This window comes from Bombus vosnesenskii, unplaced genomic scaffold (assembly GCF_011952255.1).
Source record: "Bombus vosnesenskii isolate JDL3184/JDL3185 unplaced genomic scaffold, Bvos_JDL3184-5_v1.1 scf7180000013368, whole genome shotgun sequence".
NCBI classification, from domain to species: domain Eukaryota; kingdom Metazoa; phylum Arthropoda; class Insecta; order Hymenoptera; family Apidae; genus Bombus; species Bombus vosnesenskii.
Genome location: NW_022883001.1, coordinates 256,372 through 276,859, shown reverse-complemented (window position 1 = coordinate 276,859; position 20,488 = coordinate 256,372). Strand labels below are relative to the sequence as shown.

At 29.2% G+C, this 20,488-nt stretch overlaps 2 protein-coding genes across 17 annotated transcripts in view; one reads left to right on the top strand and one right to left on the bottom strand.

Moving 5' to 3' along the window:
* The window catches only part of LOC117237278 (L-allo-threonine aldolase), a 51,619-nt gene extending 36,730 nt beyond the window's left edge, over positions 1–14,889 (bottom strand). The window contains exons 1-5 of one of the 7 annotated variants that reach the window (XM_033501058.1): positions 14,725–14,888; positions 14,472–14,611; positions 14,246–14,300; positions 13,323–13,440; positions 12,951–13,034 (exon numbers count right to left, since the gene is read on the bottom strand). In XM_033501058.1, the coding sequence (XP_033356949.1) occupies positions 12,951–13,034; positions 13,323–13,440; positions 14,246–14,293 (250 nt within the window). In that variant the 5' untranslated portion in view covers positions 14,294–14,300; positions 14,472–14,611; positions 14,725–14,888. Of the gene's footprint in view, positions 1–6,166; positions 6,399–12,950; positions 13,035–13,322; positions 13,441–13,526; positions 13,552–14,245; positions 14,612–14,724 lie in introns of those variants that run through there. The other 6 variants (XM_033501060.1, XM_033501055.1, XM_033501057.1 and 3 more) reach the window with 6 other exon arrangements.
* Positions 14,890–16,137: 1,248 nt separating this feature from the next.
* The window catches only part of LOC117237295 (myosin heavy chain, non-muscle), a 28,480-nt gene continuing 24,129 nt past the window's right edge, over positions 16,138–20,488 (top strand). For 7 of the 10 annotated variants that reach the window (XR_004493984.1, XM_033501090.1, XM_033501088.1 and 4 more), the window contains exon 1: positions 16,138–16,792. Coding sequence is in view for 9 of the 10 variants with exons in the window: in XM_033501090.1 (XP_033356981.1) it covers positions 16,436–16,792 (357 nt within the window). In the remaining variant the exon portion in view is untranslated. The remainder of the gene's footprint in view (positions 16,793–20,488) is intronic. The other 3 variants (XM_033501089.1, XM_033501087.1, XM_033501086.1) reach the window with 1 other exon arrangement.

Below are 20,488 nucleotides of genomic sequence, written 5' to 3'. Positions count from 1 at the left end.
AACGGCGCGCGTAAGGAACATGAACAACGAAAATAGCGTTAGATTACGCAAAATGGACTGACAAAAAGCCAGTATGTATGCTAGCTAGTTCCAAAAATCATAGGTGTGTTATTGTTCATGGGAAAAATAGTAAATTAAAGCCAGACACTGTTTTTTTATAATAATGCTAAAAAGGGGGGGTTGATCTGTCCGATCAAACGTCATCCTATTATAGTTGTTTGCGCAGAACCATAAAATGGTATAAAAAAATTGTAATAGAATTAATATGTGGGACTTGCCTCATAAATGCGTGGCAATGGCACATAGAAAATGGGATACTAAAAGTATACAAATTTTTAAATTTCGGAGAAATTATTTATCACCTTTTAAATATAGTGAATCCCCACAAAGAAAAAATGCCAAGTGACAATGAAGTACTGCCAAAAAAACGATCACATTTTCTGCAGTCATACCAAGGGCCTGCGAGCAAAACGAAACGGCGGTGTAAAGAAAGTTGTAAACGCATTTGTAGAATAAAAGGTAGAGAGTATACCGTGAAAGGAATCAAAAAATATATTGTAATCGTTGTAAGAGCCAGCCGGTACTCCGCCTAACTTGTTTTAAAAAATTGTATGAAGAAAGGAAGTTATGTAGTTATGTTAAGTTTATAATATTGAATTGTTATGTTTTTACTATTGTATGTCTGCTTATAATGTTGAGATAAAATAATATAGACAGACACGTGTGACCTGCCGATGGGTCGCACCGGCGTCAACATGTTAAGAAAAACAATAGATACATATTTACTACTGAGGTCTATTATGCACTGTCTTAAAATCTCAAGGTGTCCGACAGTCGATAACAGCGAACACATACATTTAAAGAAGCTATAATTTCGGATATTACGAGACGTTTCAAACTTGAGTGAACAGTAAAAGAAATAATTCGTACAGAAGTCAAACGTTTTCTCCAAAACTCGAATATAATAAACGCAATATACACAGTAAATGTAAGGAAGACGCACGAAAAATCTGCTCTTGAATTTTTATATGACGAAATCAGCGATAAGAATAACGTTTATATTCAAAAAGAAACATATATGACCGAGCCACAGTAACGCTTTGACTTAATTAAATTAAGTTGAATGATGGAAGACTAGCGCAAACAAATACCCAGTAATTTCCGAACTTGCGAATATTTTCATGTGCTGAAAATATTGTAACAAAAAAAATAAACCATTTACTTGCACAAAATGATAATATTTTAGCTTCCTTATCTCGAAGCAGAAAATTAATAAATTAAACTTTATTAACCAAAACCATAATGTTTCTTATTTTCACCTGCAAACCAAAAAATGAAATCTCATAAACAATTTACATATCTAAATATTTTGATATTTAATTATAAAATAGAACATAAAGTACGTATTAATACACGTGAAACTATACATTTCGATATGTGTATTCGTGAACCTTAGTACATGTACAACTACATGTATAGATATGATCCGTGCGTTCCTGTATTTTAATACACGTGTACCCGTGTATTGAGAAGTACATGGATTAAAACGCGGATATATTAATTACACGTGTACGCGTATATTTTAGATACACGTGAAATCGTATCAAAACCGTCCAATTCTTCGATCCATACGATCCTGGAATCCAACAAGGATAATAAATATTTTGAAATTTCCGTATGTATAATGCATGGGTATAAATGTGAGGATAATCTATGTATAAGTTTCATTCAAATTGGGAAACGCACATCTAAAATAGAATGATTTATTGCAATTAGTAGCAGAACATCAATCGCAAAAGTGTTGAAAATCTGTATAGGATCTTCATAATAATTTCGTTTCGGTGGGTCAGAGAACGTAAACAAAGGTTGGCTAGTTTACAGACAGCTAGTCTGCAAGAAATACTGCGTAGAATTCACGCTGTAGTTTCCCCAAGATCGAGTGCCCATATAATGAAATTTTAGAAGAAATTGGAAGCGAATAAAACAGAAAGAAAATTATTAGTATAGTGGTACGAGGAAAGAAAATCTACAAGCGAAACTGCAAAGCTCCTAGAGAGGAACATTTCTACAATTTATTATATTCTAGGGAAGAAGGTCGTCCTGGATGATATATATGAATAATTTGCGAAATTCAGAGGTACGAGAATAATACAGAATAATAATAATAATAATACGAGAAGTACGATAAAGAAGTACATACAGAATTGTATCGGAGATTATTAAGAAAACGCGATTTAAATGTACGACTTGTGAGAAAAAGACCGTTTATTAATAATGTTATGTAATGCTGGAAAGAATCGCTAACCTGGAAACACCTTATACCACAGTATCGGCACATTTTTAACCTAGTTCCAAAGCACTGGAGTTAGTAGCGTTTCGCAAGGCTAGCAAAACACCAACTCTGTTACCAGCTGTTGTCCCAAAAACAGATAGCGAACGTTGATATAAAGTTACCACTAGTGAGGTCGCCAGGAGTTCGTTAGTTCGTAAATGCGATAATTCGTTCGTTCATTCATCCGTACCAAGTTTGTTAAGAATACACATCCGAAAACCCAAGTTCTTAACATTTGTCTTCGAAATTCTGAACCACTTTGACCAGAAGGGACTCTGTCTCTAAGAAATGTCGTAAATTTCTTACGAAGAATCTTCACATTTTTCAAACTACCTCTGCTGAGAAGCCGCGGCATAACAGTAAGAAGAATAAAATATTACATTTAGAATATGCTAATGAATCTACTAACAAAGATAATACTCACTGGAGTATGGTATTTTTCTCCACAGTATCTGTTGTTGTATGAAAATAAATTTGACATTTTTGAAAGCTACGTTCGTAAATCTGTATAGAGGAATGAAATACAGAATTAAATTCAAAGAATCTATGTGCCACGGTAAAATATGGTGGTAGATCAACGATGGCATCGGATTACATGGCAGGCGAATAACGTTGGAAATCTCGTATCAATCGATGGGGTTTTGAATAAGATGAAATATTTGAAAACTTTGGAAGAAAGTTTGAAGGACAATGCGAATAAATATTCAAAGCCACAGAAACATTAGAGAATGATCAAGAACTCGTGGCTTTTTGCAGTAACGTTTTTAAAATGAAAAATATAAAACAAAAACAAATATTTGCCAATGTAAAAAAAATTAGTTAAAGCTTTATTATGCCTACCTCATTTATCAGCAGCCACCAGCATCCAGCAATAAAAATAAATAAAACTAAAATAAAAGATCAGTTACAAAATCCGTCGATGAATGGAGTTCCTTTGACAAAAGGAAAATTCACACATTCATCGGCTACACACTTTATTATTTCTAAGAAATTAATTCATTTGGCAAAATCTGCTAAAAATAATGAAGTGTGATGGTTGATTTCAGTGATTTTCTTATGAGTGAAAACCTGTATATATGTAAATAACAATAACTGAAAATTTAAATTTTCTGAATAACTGAAAATTTACTTTTGCTGTATTTTAAAAACTAAAATGAAATTAAAGATCAAATTAATACATATTAAGTGTTAAAATTATAATTATCATTTCTGCTATGAGAATGAACAGCTATAGCTTTTCAATTCATAGATGACTACTTACTTATAATAAACTGTGCTTTGACAGTTTTCTTCTCGTATTTTCCATACATTTTAGGATATTCAGATGCTTCCAGGAAAAAATTACGTTATACGTAAGTTCTCCAACCCGAATACTCATATACTCGACTATCCGACAAGTAAGTTATTTATCCGAGTTTTAAATTAATTTACTAAATAATAGTAAATAGTAGATAATAGTAAATAAAATTAATCGGATAATTAAATTGAGTACTCGGGTTAATTCGCATATTTTGTAACACAAAAGCTAACATGTTCGTAACATTAACATGAAAATATTGATTATTCGTGAAACAATAATGATATTTCTTTATTTTTTATTTCCTTGAAACCGTACTTTTACCAATGTATATATTAGATTTTTTCAAAATGATAACAATCTTTAAATTTCTAATTCTTTAATTATTGCTACTATGTCATTATGTAAGTAAGTTTATATCATTAAATAAGAAAATATGCTCTTTAATTACATTGTGTTTGGTCTTGTTTTAATCAGAAAAGCTTCATAATTACATTGGTCAAAGTTTTATTCAATAAAACTTGGAAATAAACAAGTTCCGTTGTTGGAAACATTGCTTAGCCGACATGTTTCTTTTCATCAAGCCCATTCCCGAACATTTTTCTCTTTTACTCGCGCTGTATTTTTCTGAGTCCACCAAAATGGCGAACCGTATTTATTACATGCAATCATACACGATAATCGATTTTTACAACCTCGATTTTCTATCGATTATGCAAAAAATACTGTATTTATGTCTCACTGTAAGAACTTCGACTTTAAAATAGAAATATGTCGATATGAAATACGAGAGAAAGTAAATAAGATGCTACATGATACAGCGACTTCTTCGCAAAATAAAACAAATTTAAGAGAAGCAGCTTTAGATTTTATACAGTTACACACATTAATAATGGACACCATATTATTTTTGTAATTATTGCCGTGTGTAAGCGGGAATGATTCAAATATTATGTTGTTTATTTTACGAAAGAATAAACTATTGTAGATTAAAAATATATAAACTATTCCAATCTAACAATAACATTTAATTATATATTACTTTTTAAACAATAAAAATTGTCACATTTTCATGTTACATTAATGTTTGTATTGTATGTTGTGTAATCTAGTAGTCCTCAGAAAAAGGTAAAGTGCAAAATAGATTTGTTTTATATACAAACTGCTACAATATAACTCTATCTCAATACAGAGCTATATTTCAGTGCTAATATTCAAAATCTGATACGCTACGAAAAGTACAGAATAGCAGTTTTAATAATAGACAACTTGTTATTTTTCATAGAGAAAAAAGTAAAAGTTATTATGAAATTGCACAATTAGAGCCATCACAAAGAGGTAAGAGATATAAAGAAGAAGACCGTGCTGAAGTTAAGAAACAGAAAGAAACAAATCGAATTTTTTATGCAGAGGTGGTAAGAAGAATAATATGGAGAGTTAAATAAAATTCGCATTGTAGCGAAACACAATTGGTCTCAGAAATTTGTCATGGAATTAGGAAAAAGAGTCAGTGCTGAAACAGCACGCGGAATAATCAGATGCAATAGCTTAAATTGTCGTGTAGCAAGAAGAATATGGGGCGGATTTCGAACGCCGGTGTGGCTGAACTGGTGTTTATCCAACATATATTAGATAAGAATAAATATTTAGACCTTCTAAAAAACAATCTGCTAAAAAGTACAAACAATATGAGAATACAAAGTACTTTCAAATTTTATGAGGACAACGATATAAAACATAAAGCGAGAATAGTACAGGAATATTTGTTATACAATTGTCCTAAAGTTTTACATCCACCTCTGTAATCTCCGGACTTGAATCCCATAGAGAATCTATGGGTTCCATTAGACCAGAGGAGAAGCTAGAGAATTTCCAATAAATTCAAAATTTGAATTGCGAACGAGACTAAAAGAAGAATGGGCAACTAGTTCTTCAGAATATCTACAAAAAATTATTTTTAATATGCCCAAATTGTTATTTCAGGTCGTTAAACAAAACGGGCATGCGATAAAATATTAATATCTTAATTTTTCGTAACGTGATCATTGGTAAGCCAACTTTCACTCATCCTTTTTATCAAATACAATATTAATAGCAACCACGCCACCAACAAGATAACCGGTATGTACTTAAGAAAACACATAAGTAGCTGGTGATGATGAAGAAAACAATCTAATGTTGAGATAAAGCAAATTTAATTCCTAAATCCTGTATATTGCTATTTAGCACATAGCAAATAGGAATTCGCTTTATATAGTAGTCTAGTGTATAATATCTAAATTTCCTCTTACAGGCAGCAATAATTATAAATTTTTAATACCTATAATTTTAGATACCTATAATTTTAAAGATAGAAATAATTATAAAGATAGTATAGTAATATGAGTAACTGTATGTCGATATGAAATACGGTAAGAAGTAAATAAGATGCTACATGATACAGCGGTTTCTTCGCAAAATGAAACAAATTTAAGAGAAACAGCTTTAGATTTTGTTACTCAACACTCAACACAGAATACTGAAGATACATCACTTACCGAGTTGGAGATAAATCAGGAATTGGACATAATCTTGACCACGTAAATTGGTAGCAATCGTGACGAAGTAATAACTTTCAAAATTTTCGCAATTAGCCAGAAAGCTTCTAGTTTCTATGTATTCCGGTAACTTCAGCGAGTGCCGATTTTTTACACCAGAAAATATTATAAACGAGAAAAAATCGTGCTCGTTACCGGGAAATATCAACAAAACCATGAAATTAGAAATAATGGTGAATCAAGCAAGACTTACGGTTCAAAGTTAAGGTATTATAGAATACAAAAGAATGAAGGCGAACACGCACTTAAATCTTCTTAAGTAAATTTGCGAAAACCGAGTAATTTGCCGAAAGGCTGAGTAATTTAACAATGACGCAGCCGAACGCGGCTCGTCGATTTATACTGCGTGCATCTGTGATTGTTTTGAACACAGAGGTCAAAACCGTTTGAACGGCTAATGTACAGAAGGTTAACGGCGGACATAGAAGCGTAAACAATTAGCAGCCGCCGTTGTTCGCTATGATAGAGAGACGCCCCGTAGAAGAACAATGGCCGTGCGAAGTTTGCCGATTGGGCGATAACACCGGAGTCAACAAAGCCGAAAATTGCCGAACGAAGCCGTTGGCTACCACCAGTATATTAGAAAAACAAACGCAAGAAAAAAACCGAAAACAAAAGAACTGAGGCAAAAACCCCGATATAGTTCTTATATGTAAATTCTTCCAAAATTAGAACGCCTTAACAATTCTTGTCCTAAACAATAAAGTCGAAAATCTAATAGACAAAGAAAATTCTGATAATTATGCATTACTTTGCTATATAAAACCTGCATTAAACGCAATGCGAAAATTAACCAAATTTTTTTTAAATTTATCAGTTCGACCTGAAATCCTGTTAATACTTCAACCACACGTTTCGCGTAGATCTTATTGCCAATCGTCGGCATTTTTCGCTTAGTATATCATTATTATTATTATATTTATTAGTATAATTATGACACTTTTTAAGAAAATTGCATTGAATGCATCATCATTATTGAATTTTTGCCGTGTTGCCCTAATTTATTTTGTGCACTTATGCATATATGAGTTTATTTATTTATGTTCTGATTGATCCATACAGTTACAGATATTATAATCATTTTCTGACTATTCGTTATTACTAGAACATTAGACTCGCAAACTGCCGCTTCTCAGTGCATTTAGAAATCATTTCACTTCAATAGAACACTTTCGAATATAGGAATCATTTGTCTAAGGTGTAAGTATCGATTAAACAAACTAAAAGGATAAAAAACCTGGGGTCACGAAAAGGTAACAGCGACCAACAACAGATGACACAGCGAAGTCATGTATACGGGACAGCGGCCGTTAAACATTTCAAAACATGTTAAAAATGGTAAGACAAAAAGGAAGAAAAAAATTTAAGACTAATTTTAAATGTAAGAACTCGTTGGAATACATTTGCATCAACTATAAATAGATTTTCAAAATTAATTGATTGCATAAATAAAAAATTAATCGATCTTCGTTTGCAATGTTTTGCCAAAAATTACATTACTGTTCTTATTATATTAACTGTAATTATATTGTATGTAGAATCATATATTAATTGTTCTAGAGCCAACAGTGTTAACAGTTCAGGAACTAAGTAAAGAAAGTGCTAATTTAATGACTACAGAAGGAACAATTCTATGTTTTCAATAAATTAAAATACATAAATACTAAACTGCCACTAAATTTATTAGAAGTAGTAAAAAGTGAAATTGAGAAACGGAGAAATAAAAACATTTTATCATTCTTTGTATTTTTACATTGGTGATTATATCTCCATACAAATGAATTTTGAGTTATTCATCCAAACATGTAGTGAAAAATTGTGCAAAACAGCTATTTAAAAGATTGTTCATTGAGAAAGAAAGAAATGAAGATCAAATTGTTAATTGTGATTCAGAATCAGAGAGTGAAATAAAAACAGATGAAATAAAAGAATATGAAAACTTACAAAACAGCATCAAAAGTTAAAATGAATTAAAACAAATCAAATGCAGAAGATTCGATATAGACAAAGAGTTTTAAAGTGTTGAAGGAAAGGAAGGAAAGAGAAGTAACAATATGGATATTTTATGCAATGCTTTATTGACTATATAGACCAACATCAATATCTTGCAAAAGAGTTTTTCTGTTTTAGGAAACACTATTACAAAAATTTGCAGCCGATTGAGTATTAAGACGTTATTAAGACACTGGTCTTCCTGAAGAATCATTTTACCAAACAAAGTTAAAACCAAGACATTTAAAAATTATGAAGTTATATCCTCTTACGCTCCTCATGGATGCATACTACATCATAGAAGTTTTTCTTTTTTAGTAACAAAAACTAAAATTTTATCAAACTCAAGCGCAAAAATGCATACTTTTTTAAAAGGAGGCAAGAGAGCAGGGAAAATCACCAATGTCATTCTCTTCTTCATTGCAAAAGGCAATATGCTTCTATCAAAATTTTGGTAAGTGGAAATCTTCATAGAAGATTTAAATTCTTCCCTTAAGATTAGGATTACCAAGGTTTTACTGTACTAACAAAAAATACAAATATATTTAGGATGTTAGTGATACCGGAGTACCTGAATAAAGAAGTTAGGAGCGAAAGGCTAAAGTTAATAGCGCAGATTAGATGTGGAAACATAAAGAAATGGAACAAATAACGGTAAGACAATAATAAGAAATAATTTGTAGAAGAAGGAAAGAATGAATGGACGAGATATTTGTAACATTGCAAAAAGTATTATAAACCAACTCCTTTCTTGGCTTTGAAGCCAAAATAAAAAAAATATATTATATTCAAATAAAACTGTTCAAATAAAACAACTGATCTTTCACCTTAACTGCAGAAACTCATGTATGATTCATTACATACAGCATTAATTTCTAAATACATCGCATATAAAAACCTATATATTAACAGCATTCTTTTTGAGAATATGTTAAAGTTTTTTCTGACTTTTATTATGAAAGATGTTTCACACAAAAGGTGGAGTTTGAGATTGAAAATTTATTTATAATTATTAAATTGCAAAAAATTGTAATCAGTAATTTTAAAAGCATATTTTTGTTAAAAGTATGTTTCTATGATTTTGAACCTTATAGGGAAAAATGCAAGGCAATACTTTTTATTTATGTGCTTCCTATCTTTCATACACTAAATTTGATAAAATCACAGTTAAGATATTTTTCAAATTAGTAGTAATAATTAGACTATAATCTTGATGTAATTATAAGAATCATGGAACGATTTAAGATTTTAACTGATAATTCTTACATACAGAAGCTATATTTTTTGTCCATGTTGATGATGTCCTAATTGCTTCTTAAGTAGTATTTGCATACCATCAAATAACCAAAAAATTTTACCACTAATTTACAAAATAGCATTTAATTGTGTTGATCACTATTTTATACATTCTCAAGCATATGCAAAAGTCTCAAGCAACATTTTTGTCCGTTTTAAATATTCTTCTGATAAAGCAATGTAAGCGATATACACACGCATTAAATTTAACAACCTGAGGTTAAAATATCTGGTAAACTAATAACTTTTCGATACAAATAGGCTAATACTTTCGTATAGGAAATGACAAGCTGCATATATTAGTGCATTAAAAAAATGCATAATACCATTTAATACGTTGACTCTGCCACGACACCCGTATTCGGGTGTCAGCAAAGTTGTTTTCTTCAAATTCTTTTGTGTCTTTGTTCGGTCCATTCGACGTCTTTTATTTGCATAACATAGTTTGCATGCGCGTCAAATGCTTCTTCCAGAATCATTTTTCCGAACGATATTATGCTGACTCCGTCAAAGACAAGGATTTTTTGTATTTTCAGACAACCCTAATAATTTTGCAACTAACAATTGTCTAAATATTCTAATATTTATATGTTTTCTTGTTGCAATTTTGTAAACCGTCAAAGCGTTTACAACAGAAATTCCCAGAAAGCATTAAATGCCAAGTTTTCTGTACCATTTGATTTTCCTTTTCTAATTGTGGTGGCATAAGAAACCATTTGGTCGGAACAATCTATACCACACTTTCCTTCATTATATTCAACAACAGCTAGTGGTTTTAATATTGCGAACAAATGAAACGAAAGATCATTCTTGAGACCAACACTTGAGCGATTCGCATTACTAAAATATCGATGGGAGCACCTAGCAGAGAACGCTTGGTACTGCTGTACGCGTGGCCTGGCGGAGATTTCTTTGAAAACACGCATGGCAATCAACGTGTTAAAAAATCAAAGTTGTTCTTTATAGGTCCTTAATGCGTCCATCTACAAAAAATCTAATAGTATCAGAATATGTACCCTTCGAAACCATTCAACATCTATCCAAACATTTATCGCTGAAAATAGTGACAATCATGTAAATCGAATCACCCTGTATATTCAGCCTGTATATATCACACCATCTTGATCACCGATTAAGAACAATTAGACTTACAGTGGCTCATGTAACAATATTCGAACAAGCCTTAAAATAGAATAATCGCTTTAAAATTGGTCTGAACGACTTGAATTTTTCGAAAAGTTCGAAACATTAGATTATTAGATGACATGCAAAAAAAATATTGAAAATATTGCAATTGGCATAACTGTCTCGTCCTCAACGAACTTAATCTTCGAATCAACAATGTTTAGTATTAATTCAATAGCACGTAATTGCGTATCGTGCCTTTTTTGTTCACACTATCTGCTTTGACTATGTTTTACTATGAAAAAATTGCATTTCTGAGTCACTACAAACGGCTGTTGATTCATGCTTCATTGCCTTGAATGCTTTACTCGAAGCTTATCGGGTTTCTCATATCATCTTATACTTTATGAAAATATATGCTATCTAGTATAATTTATGGGTTGATCAATACGTGAGTACTCATCAAACCTATTTATATTGCCTCATATATTTTTTCTAAATTAACTATTATATTTATTATGTATCTTTTTGTATTTCTATTATGTTTGTAGTTCTATTTGTATTATAAATATTGCACTTATATTCTATGAAAAATTAACATGAATAAAAGGATAAAGATTCCAATTTCTCTTAAACTCGATTATATATATTAATCAAATATTTAACAACAAAATATTGAGAACGAATTTGGTCATAAGGTAAAAACTGTTTTCCTAAGAAGAACTCTCAAAGTATAGTTTTAACATTTTGATAGAACTGCACAGTAGTATTGATTGAAAAACATTAATTATATCTAGTTTCAGGAATAGATGATAAATAGTTTAAGAGTAAAGTTTCTCCATTTATCTTCTGAAATATAAATCTTTCCCTAAGAACTGTTGTGAGATCAAGTATTACAATGATATCTCATTATTAGAGTTTTTCAAATACTTGTAACAATTATTTGTAATTAACTTCTGCATATTACAATTTAAAAAGTTGTAGTAATCTTCTAATTAATTCTAATTAAGATTCATAATTAAAAAATATACGTTTGGAATAAAAAATTACATATGTATCTAATTACAATATTTCTGATAAAATCTCTAATAAAATAAAAGAAATCTTTACTTATTGTTCATTTATTATCTTTATTATAATATGTTTATTATATATGTAATTGTCATGAATTATATAACTGATACTAACACCATGTTGTAAAACAAAAAGTGATGATTTTTATATATCAATATGAAAATAGAAAGATTATTTGAATAGTCTTGGAAATATATCATACGTAGCTTAAAAGTAGTGTAAAATATAATGCTTTTTTTGAAAAGAAAAAGTATAATATACAATCCTAGCCCTTTTCTCTTTTTTTCATTCTACCAATATAGCTACATACCAACACCTTTATAAGATATAAATAAAGCATCTTGTATGAAAACAAAAGTATTCATTGCAATTAAAGATAAAAACATTCTTGGAGAAATTACAATTAGATTAAAGTTTAATTAGACTGTTAATTAAGTGGAGGAAATAATAGATACAACACAGAGACTGAGATGAGTATATAATCTAAATATTAATTTGCATAGAAAATAGTAAAAAATATAGTAGACAATTATTACTATCAACATGATTATAATATACATGCAATGTGTATGTATGTGATATATATTTACCAAAATTAATTTGTTAGCTACTGTTATTAAAGAGAATATTTATGTTGCAATATAGGGAATTCTTTAATTGCTAAACATTGTAGATTCTAACACAGCATGTAGAACATAAATTTCTATTCCTTATATTTGTAAGGTATAAATTATATCTAAAGTTTATACTTAAATTATAATTTTAGCTTTTTATAATACTATATTACTATATAAAAATCAAATAAAATTTCAAACATTCCCAGTGTTTACATGCATATTATATGCATCCATGATCTATAGCTCCATATTCAATGATATACCTATCATTTAAAGAGTTGGAAATATTTATATTTTTACAAATAATCATTAAATATAAAATTGAAATAAAATATAAATGGAAAAATATTAAATATAAAATAATCATTAAATTAAAATTGATTGATAAAATTAAATATAAAATCTTCTTTATGTTAGATACTTAAGAAAGTACAATTAGATACCACTCAATGTTTCTTATTTATTAATAAAGTTTAAATCTACATTAAAGACATAACAATTTGAATTAACAGTATTGTTTATGAATTAATATCCTTTTAAGCTAAGTAATGAAATTAATAAAACTTGTACTACTTTGAATAAAAGTACAACTTAATGTGCATATAATCTGCTATACCTACTTGCAATTAAATTTGCCATAGTTCCAGAGCATACAAATAATGCATCTTCCATTCCAACCATTTTGGCAGCTGTTTCTTGTAATACTGAAAACCAAAAACTTCTTTACAAAACCTATTTACTGTTAATAATATTGTATGTAACAATTATATTGTTGATATTAATAATTATATCATGTAGGCAAAAAAGTTTATGCCACTTTTAGGTTTATCTCTATTAATTAAAATGGCATAAACTTTCTTGGTTATTTAATGTATTATCTTACAGTTACTTTACAAAGCAATTAAAATATTTAATTTATAAATAAAAAATCATATATATGTATGTGTATGTGTTAATACTAAACATAATATTTCAGAACAACATTTTCATACCTTTCACTGTTGGATCTTCCTGAAAAGCATCATCACCAACTTCAGCACTGGATAGTGCTTCTCTCATCTTTTGGGTTGGTTTTGTTAAAGTATCACTCCGAAGATCAACAACTACTACCTGGAAAAGATTTGATTATTATATTTTATCAAACAGAAAATTGAAAGAATCGTAGGTTGTTCTTTAGGAAACCAAAAATTATTGACCTCTTTGTCTGTAATCTTATAGTTCTCAATGCATGGAATCTGAAAATGCAAGTCTTAAATTGCAGAATCCACTAGATCAAAAATTATAACTAAAAACTTTTTAGGGTATTTGTTGTAATTAAATTCGCGAAGAATTATTTTGTATTAACGTAACTGGCCGCAATAGTTAGAAAATAGATACTATCGCAAATCATAATCAACCTCACTTACCTATAAATTCCATGGTGTGATTGACTATTCTATATGGAATAAAGAGTAATAAAAAATAAAACAAGAAAAATTTCAAAATGGCAGGAAAAAGAAATTAAACCAGATGAAACGTAACAATACAAAAAGAAAAAGTGAATACTTTGGACACATTTAAAAACTATTATGCGCTTGCCTTGAGTCATGTCAGAGCAAAAAACCAAACATATTCAAAATACGTGTAGCCAAACACATATGATTTAACTCAACCACGTTCACTCAGTGCCTCAATAGATTTCACTCATTGGAGAAAACAGATATATAGCTCAATATAGCATCAAAGTAACGTTTAAGATAGCCTAAAATACTTAGTTTTATAGATTCCTAGCTTTTGGACCACTTTATTCCATAATTTTAAATCTACATTTCAGTAGATTCTATGCATCAAAAACTATAGGATTGCATATAAAAGAAATCAATAATTTTTGATCCCCTAAAGTTTGATTCAATTTTATATACATACTTATTCTTACCTTATCTTTGTCATAAGTTGCATATGAATAACCTTTATCATAATACATGTTTCAACTATAAAATTATATACTTTTTCAAATAGATATATATTGCTGTGTAAATTATTATATTGAAGAAATTTTATAAGTTAACACAATTTAATTGCAAATTGAAAATTAGATATGAAAGAAAATTAAATTTACAACAAAAAATACAGAACAATAAAAACCACTATGATATCCTTACTTTAACGTATTACATCTATCGTTGATATTATTAATATCGTTTTATACTAGCCAAAAATTTGATCGTGCACGTTTCACGTTCTATTACACAATGTTTCTGCGTAGAATACTTTATTACACTTTTGGCACTTTACCTTCCTGCTAGAAAAGTTAAAGAATATTTATCACAAGATTACATATTGCATTATGTAAAACATAAAATTAAATATGTTTATTTTTATGACTTCATGAATTCATTTATATTTGACTATTACCGATAACGTTACCCTGAACGCACACAGGCGATATTTTATCGTGCGATCCCATTCCGATCGTGCCTTCTTTTGTATTCCTATTAACATACAAAAAAAAATTAATAAGGAATATTCTACAGTTGCTCCGACCAGACAAGGCAGCAACTATAAACAAAATGTAATTCCTACGGTTGCAACTATTGGTCGCCAACTAGTGACAATCGAGAGTCATCAGTCTGACCAATAGTTGCAGCCGTAGTAATCTCATTTTGTTTACGTTTATTCCCTTGTCTCGTTAGATAAATTATAGGAACTTTTAAATTGAAAAAGTATTATATACCTGTGTTTAATAAACAAATTTTGTTTATTTGTTTATAGTTTCTTTAAATTTATACAAATTATTTGTGTATATATGTATATAATTTATAAACAAAACATGCAAGAAGTCTATCTATTGCAATAAATAAAGTTAGTTACATAATTTATTAATTTAATATATTTCTTCATAAGTCACTTTATAAAGTAGAAATAAAAAGAATATTTACTGTTAATATATTAAAGAAGACTATAAAGAAAAGAAATTCAATCTTAAAAATCGTCATCTCTTTAAATTATTTTTGCTATTAAATATTAAAAATATATGTAAATCATATATCTTTGAAAAATATCTAATTACGGTCTAAATTTCATGGAAAGTAAATAATTTTTCAAAGAATTTTAATAAATTTACATTTTACGTACATATATATATAGGCGTATATAAAAAATGTCATCAAAAATATATCTACATAATTTTAAATGAACAAGATTCCTTTATACTAAATACGTATAATAGAGAATCCCTAACAATTAAATCAATTATCAACTGATTCTATTAAAATATTACATTGTTTTATTGTAACTTTCGAATAGAAATTTTATATGTAAAAAACAATGTATTATTTCACCATTATTATTTTTATATTAAATACGGATCTTACATAAAAAGTAAAATATCATTTAATTTGGAAAACACTGTAAATTAATATATTATATGATATAATTAGACGTCTTTATGTTGTAAACTTAGGAAATAAAAATATAATTTACATAACAAACGAATAGTGAAATTTCTATAAAAACATTTTGGGAATAATTAAATTGTGTATCATCGATATATTTATATTTCATTTCAATTGCGCTACTATGAGTTGTCGGTTAAGAATCGTCAGGTGTATATTTAAAATCAGGACATAGAAAAGAATGAAATAAGGATACCTCACCTATGGTCTAAACCAATACTCTTTTTCATGGTATACGAAATATTTCTGATTGGTTGCTGCATTAATATATTTACCTGCTAACCAATCAATTTTCTATTGAGACGCGTCATATAGCGACATGAGCGCTACTACGCAGTCTACCTTGAAAACAGAACCCCACCATCATTTTATGGTAAGGAGAAAAGAAGATGGCCGCGAGGAGCGAGAAAGAAAACAATCTCGAAGAGCGTTAAAGGTGGTAGAAGAACACGGTGCCTCGAAGGAGAACGAACTACGAATCGTCCAAAACTCTCCAACTTCAGATTGTCTTAACCACCACTAGACAATAGACACTCGAAAAGTACGGGAAAACGAGTGTTGAATAGTTACATGTGTGTCCTTGTTACGAAGAGGTCAGTCTGTCGAGGATCGTCCTTGGAATCGCTCGTCCCTGAAGCCGGCTCGAGGAGCTAGTGATCTCGAAAACAAAAATGGCGGACGTCGACTCGAGGGTGGATCATTCGGATCCCGAATTGCGGTTCCTTTCCGTTGACAGGAATAATTTCAATGATCCTGCAACTCAGGCGGAATGGACGCAGAAAAAGCTGGTTTGGGTGCCTCACGAAACTCAGGGTTTCGTTGCAGCCGGGATAAAGGGTGAACGGGGTGATGAGGTCGAAGTGGAGATTGCCGAAACTGGAAAACGGGTCCTTGTCGCGAAAGATGATATTCAGAAGATGAATCCACCGAAATTTGATAAAGTTGAAGACATGGCTGAATTAACGTGCCTAAATGAAGCTTCGGTACTGCATAACCTCAAAGACAGATACTACTCCGGCCTCATTTACGTGAGTTTGATAGATTTTATCTTTTTCCATTACTAATACTGTCAAATAAAAGCCAATGATTCATTTTTTGATTAGTTTTCTTGAGGGGGATATAACAAATAGATCATAAAAGATTGATGATAAGCCTTAGTGATAAAGTTTTCTTTCTCATCCTTTTATTTCAAATGGAGCAGAAATTAAGATCAATTACAAAGAAACCAATTCTATAATTATTGATAACATTAATTTTTTACTATTAAACTACTGTGTACTAATTGTAGAGTTACTATAAATGCTATATTTATTTTTTTGCATGCAGTCTGTCAGCGTATAAACGCTTTTAGTAAAATTTTATTTTATCATTATGCAATCTTTATTTGTTTACAAATTATTTATTTAATTTATAAATATATATTTGTTGTTTATAACAATAATATAAAAAGTATAATTATTCTGAATTGTATGGTAAGTAACATTCTTTCCAAATGCAAATATGCTCATAATTAATTCTTTATGATTTGCTTCTGATATTAATTAATTTTTATATTTCTTTTTATAAATATCTTATCAATCTACTTGTTCATTAGATTAATATCAATGGGAAAAAAGAAAAATTAATTGTATCAGATATCAAAATTAAGTTATCATTATCTTGATACTATTCAGTAGATTTTATTTAAATTAAAAAAGTATTTTTTCTTTATCACTTAGATGGAAAATTATATTGTAAACAAAGAACTGAGCATATATATATATATATATGTACACACATATACATGCATACAAAGTATAAAGTTAGCATAATACTTTTAAATTTAAACTAGAAGTGATTTTTGTAAGATTTTTCTGCTTTGATTTAAAAAGATTGAACTGGAATGTACAGCTAAGGCAAATAATAAGAATGCATAATTTTCATTTTGTTGTATATAAGTATATAAATAAATTATAAATATTAATATATTTCACAAACACACACACAAATTTGTGTATGGATTATTGGACAGAAATTTGTAAGACTATGGCCTGTGCAACAGTCATATACATTTAGCATTATCTGATATAAATAACAATCATATTAATTTATGTATTTTCATATGCATAAATTGGGGTTTTTTAATATTAATTGTGTAATTAATTTTAAGGTGTGGCCCAAACTTTTTATGTCATTTATACAGTTGGATATATAGTACTTTATGTCTAAAGTAATTCTAGTCTTCCTTTTGTTTAAATATTATAATATTCTTATATATATGCAAATATTTAGTATATAATATAGATTGTATGCATTGAACTATAATGAAATATTACCTGGAAACAGTATACTGAATTAATAATATGCAGTCTATACTAAAAATTGTGATTATTTTAATATAAATCATGTAATGCCATTATATGTATACTAATACTACCATAAACAGTTATACAAATATTAATTACATAATTATCAAAATATCAAAATTTAATTTCTTTATACCAAATATTTATTTTTTTACAATATTTTTGTCTTTCGAATTCGAAAAATATCTTTAACAAATATTTATAAGCTATAAATGGCTAAAGCTTCTTTTAATTATGTTTTTGCTATCTAATTTAGTTAGTACAAATCAGTTAACAAATTTCTTGCATGAACCGGAAGAATACAGAAAGTAAATCAATCCAAACATTCATTTTGATTGAAAGTTAACGCGAGCAATTGTTATTATTAAATTTTAATGTTACATTCGATTGTTTTGTTTTTTTGTTGTTGTATTACGAGCTAAACATCCAAAATAAATCAAAAGGATTTGTAAACGTAACACTGACCTAACCCAAGGCTCTCGCTGAATTTGATTATCTCACAGTGTTGTGATCAAGCTTTTTCTCGTACGTTTCTAACAATAAACAAAAGTATTCTATTTCTGAGATTACTCTCATTGAACCGTTGCATTTACTTTTCTCTCAAATTTCCTACTCAAAATAATAAACATATATGAATTAACATTACTATTTTAGAAAAACTTAATTGTAAAGGAACACATGATATAAAAACAGAATAATTAAAAAATGGTATTGAGCTGATAATTATCTCTGTCGAAAATCTTTAAACATTATTTCTTTATTCGTAATTGATGTATATCTAAATTGAAATATTTTATAAATATTCCGCTGTATAAATGATTGCATAATTTGCTTTTCAAGAGAGTGAAAAGTATTTGTGTGAGAATATTTATCACAATAAAATCTTTTATGAAAGTAAATCAGAAGAAATTATAAACAGTATAATTAAAGATACATTTATTTATTTAATAACTTATTATCGTTTTATGGTAAAACATACCGTCGTTTCGTACATTATATCATTTATAATATAAAATGGACGATATTCTAATACATAAAAAATTAGAAGAATAATCGTTTTATTTTACATTGAATTTTATCCATATATGATTAACGTTTATTGAACCAGTGTAAATAATATTTCTTTATTTACTGTCATTATCAAATTATTAATATGGAAGAAAAAATAATCCCTATACGTGGTTTTATTCATTTTGGTATTATATAGAAATAAAGAATAAACTCAATAAAATTGGAAAACAATAATTTAATCGACACAGAGAGAGCTATAGGATCTCGAAACTTCAAAGAAGGCTGGAACTCCAATGTTAATAGATAGCACAACTGTAGTTCATTCTTGACTCTTATCTGAAGCTGATAACAGCCATACCTCATTTCCACGTACGTGTGGCACATTGACTCACCGTAATTTTTAGCATACTTTGAAGGTTGCGTTCAAAATTTTGTGAAACCAAGTTGTAAAATCAAAACAAGAAAAATGTGGACCGATTCATACAAATTAATGGATAATATGATCTTTTAATTTTATGTTACGAATGTTTTCGCTTGCTAAGATGTAACATTAATTACTTGTCATTCGCAGTATTGACAAATAGGAAATTTTCGAATAATTAGAACAAAAAAATGAAGCAAAAGACAAGAAACATTTTGCGTTTTATATTTCAATAAAAATTCGGCAAGTAAATTTCAAAAATTGTTTCCCCATAGATGACATAGACGTAAACGTATGAAAATTGTAGGCATTTTCGCTCAAATTTTCTCTTCGTTAATAATTCGATAAACAGTTCAACGGAATCGTAACTGAAGATCGTGCTGGCTTTTATCGGTCGATATTAATTAAAAGAATTGCGGTTTTTATTGGGCCTTACGATATAGAAATATCTGCTTACGTATGGCAAGCATTCTAGGACACGAGAGAATGACGTCATGCATGTGCCTCGTACGTGCTGATTTTTCTTCTTTCAATCCGCGGTATATTACATTCCGTGCAACGTTCCGAAAATCATCAAAATCTTTCAGCTCACAATCGATCGTAATCGTCGTACTGCTACTAAAACAAGAAATTCTATTCCTTGCGCAATAAATAAAATCTGTTATCAACATCTATGGTATATTATAAGAATTCGAATGAATCCATATACCAAACTGAGCCGTAATTTCGTCTGGTTCTTAAATACTTGTTAGTGCTATTGCAAACATTCGTTCGCTGTTGGAACATTCGATCCTGTTTATATGTGCTTTGATTATATTTTCATGCAATTGCCATAAAAGGATAGTAAATTGAAGTATACCGTGATAAAAGCTATTAACATAGGACCGAGCGAGAAAGGAAATTTATATATGAAGTATTGGCGTTTCTTCTCTATCGAATTTAGGAAA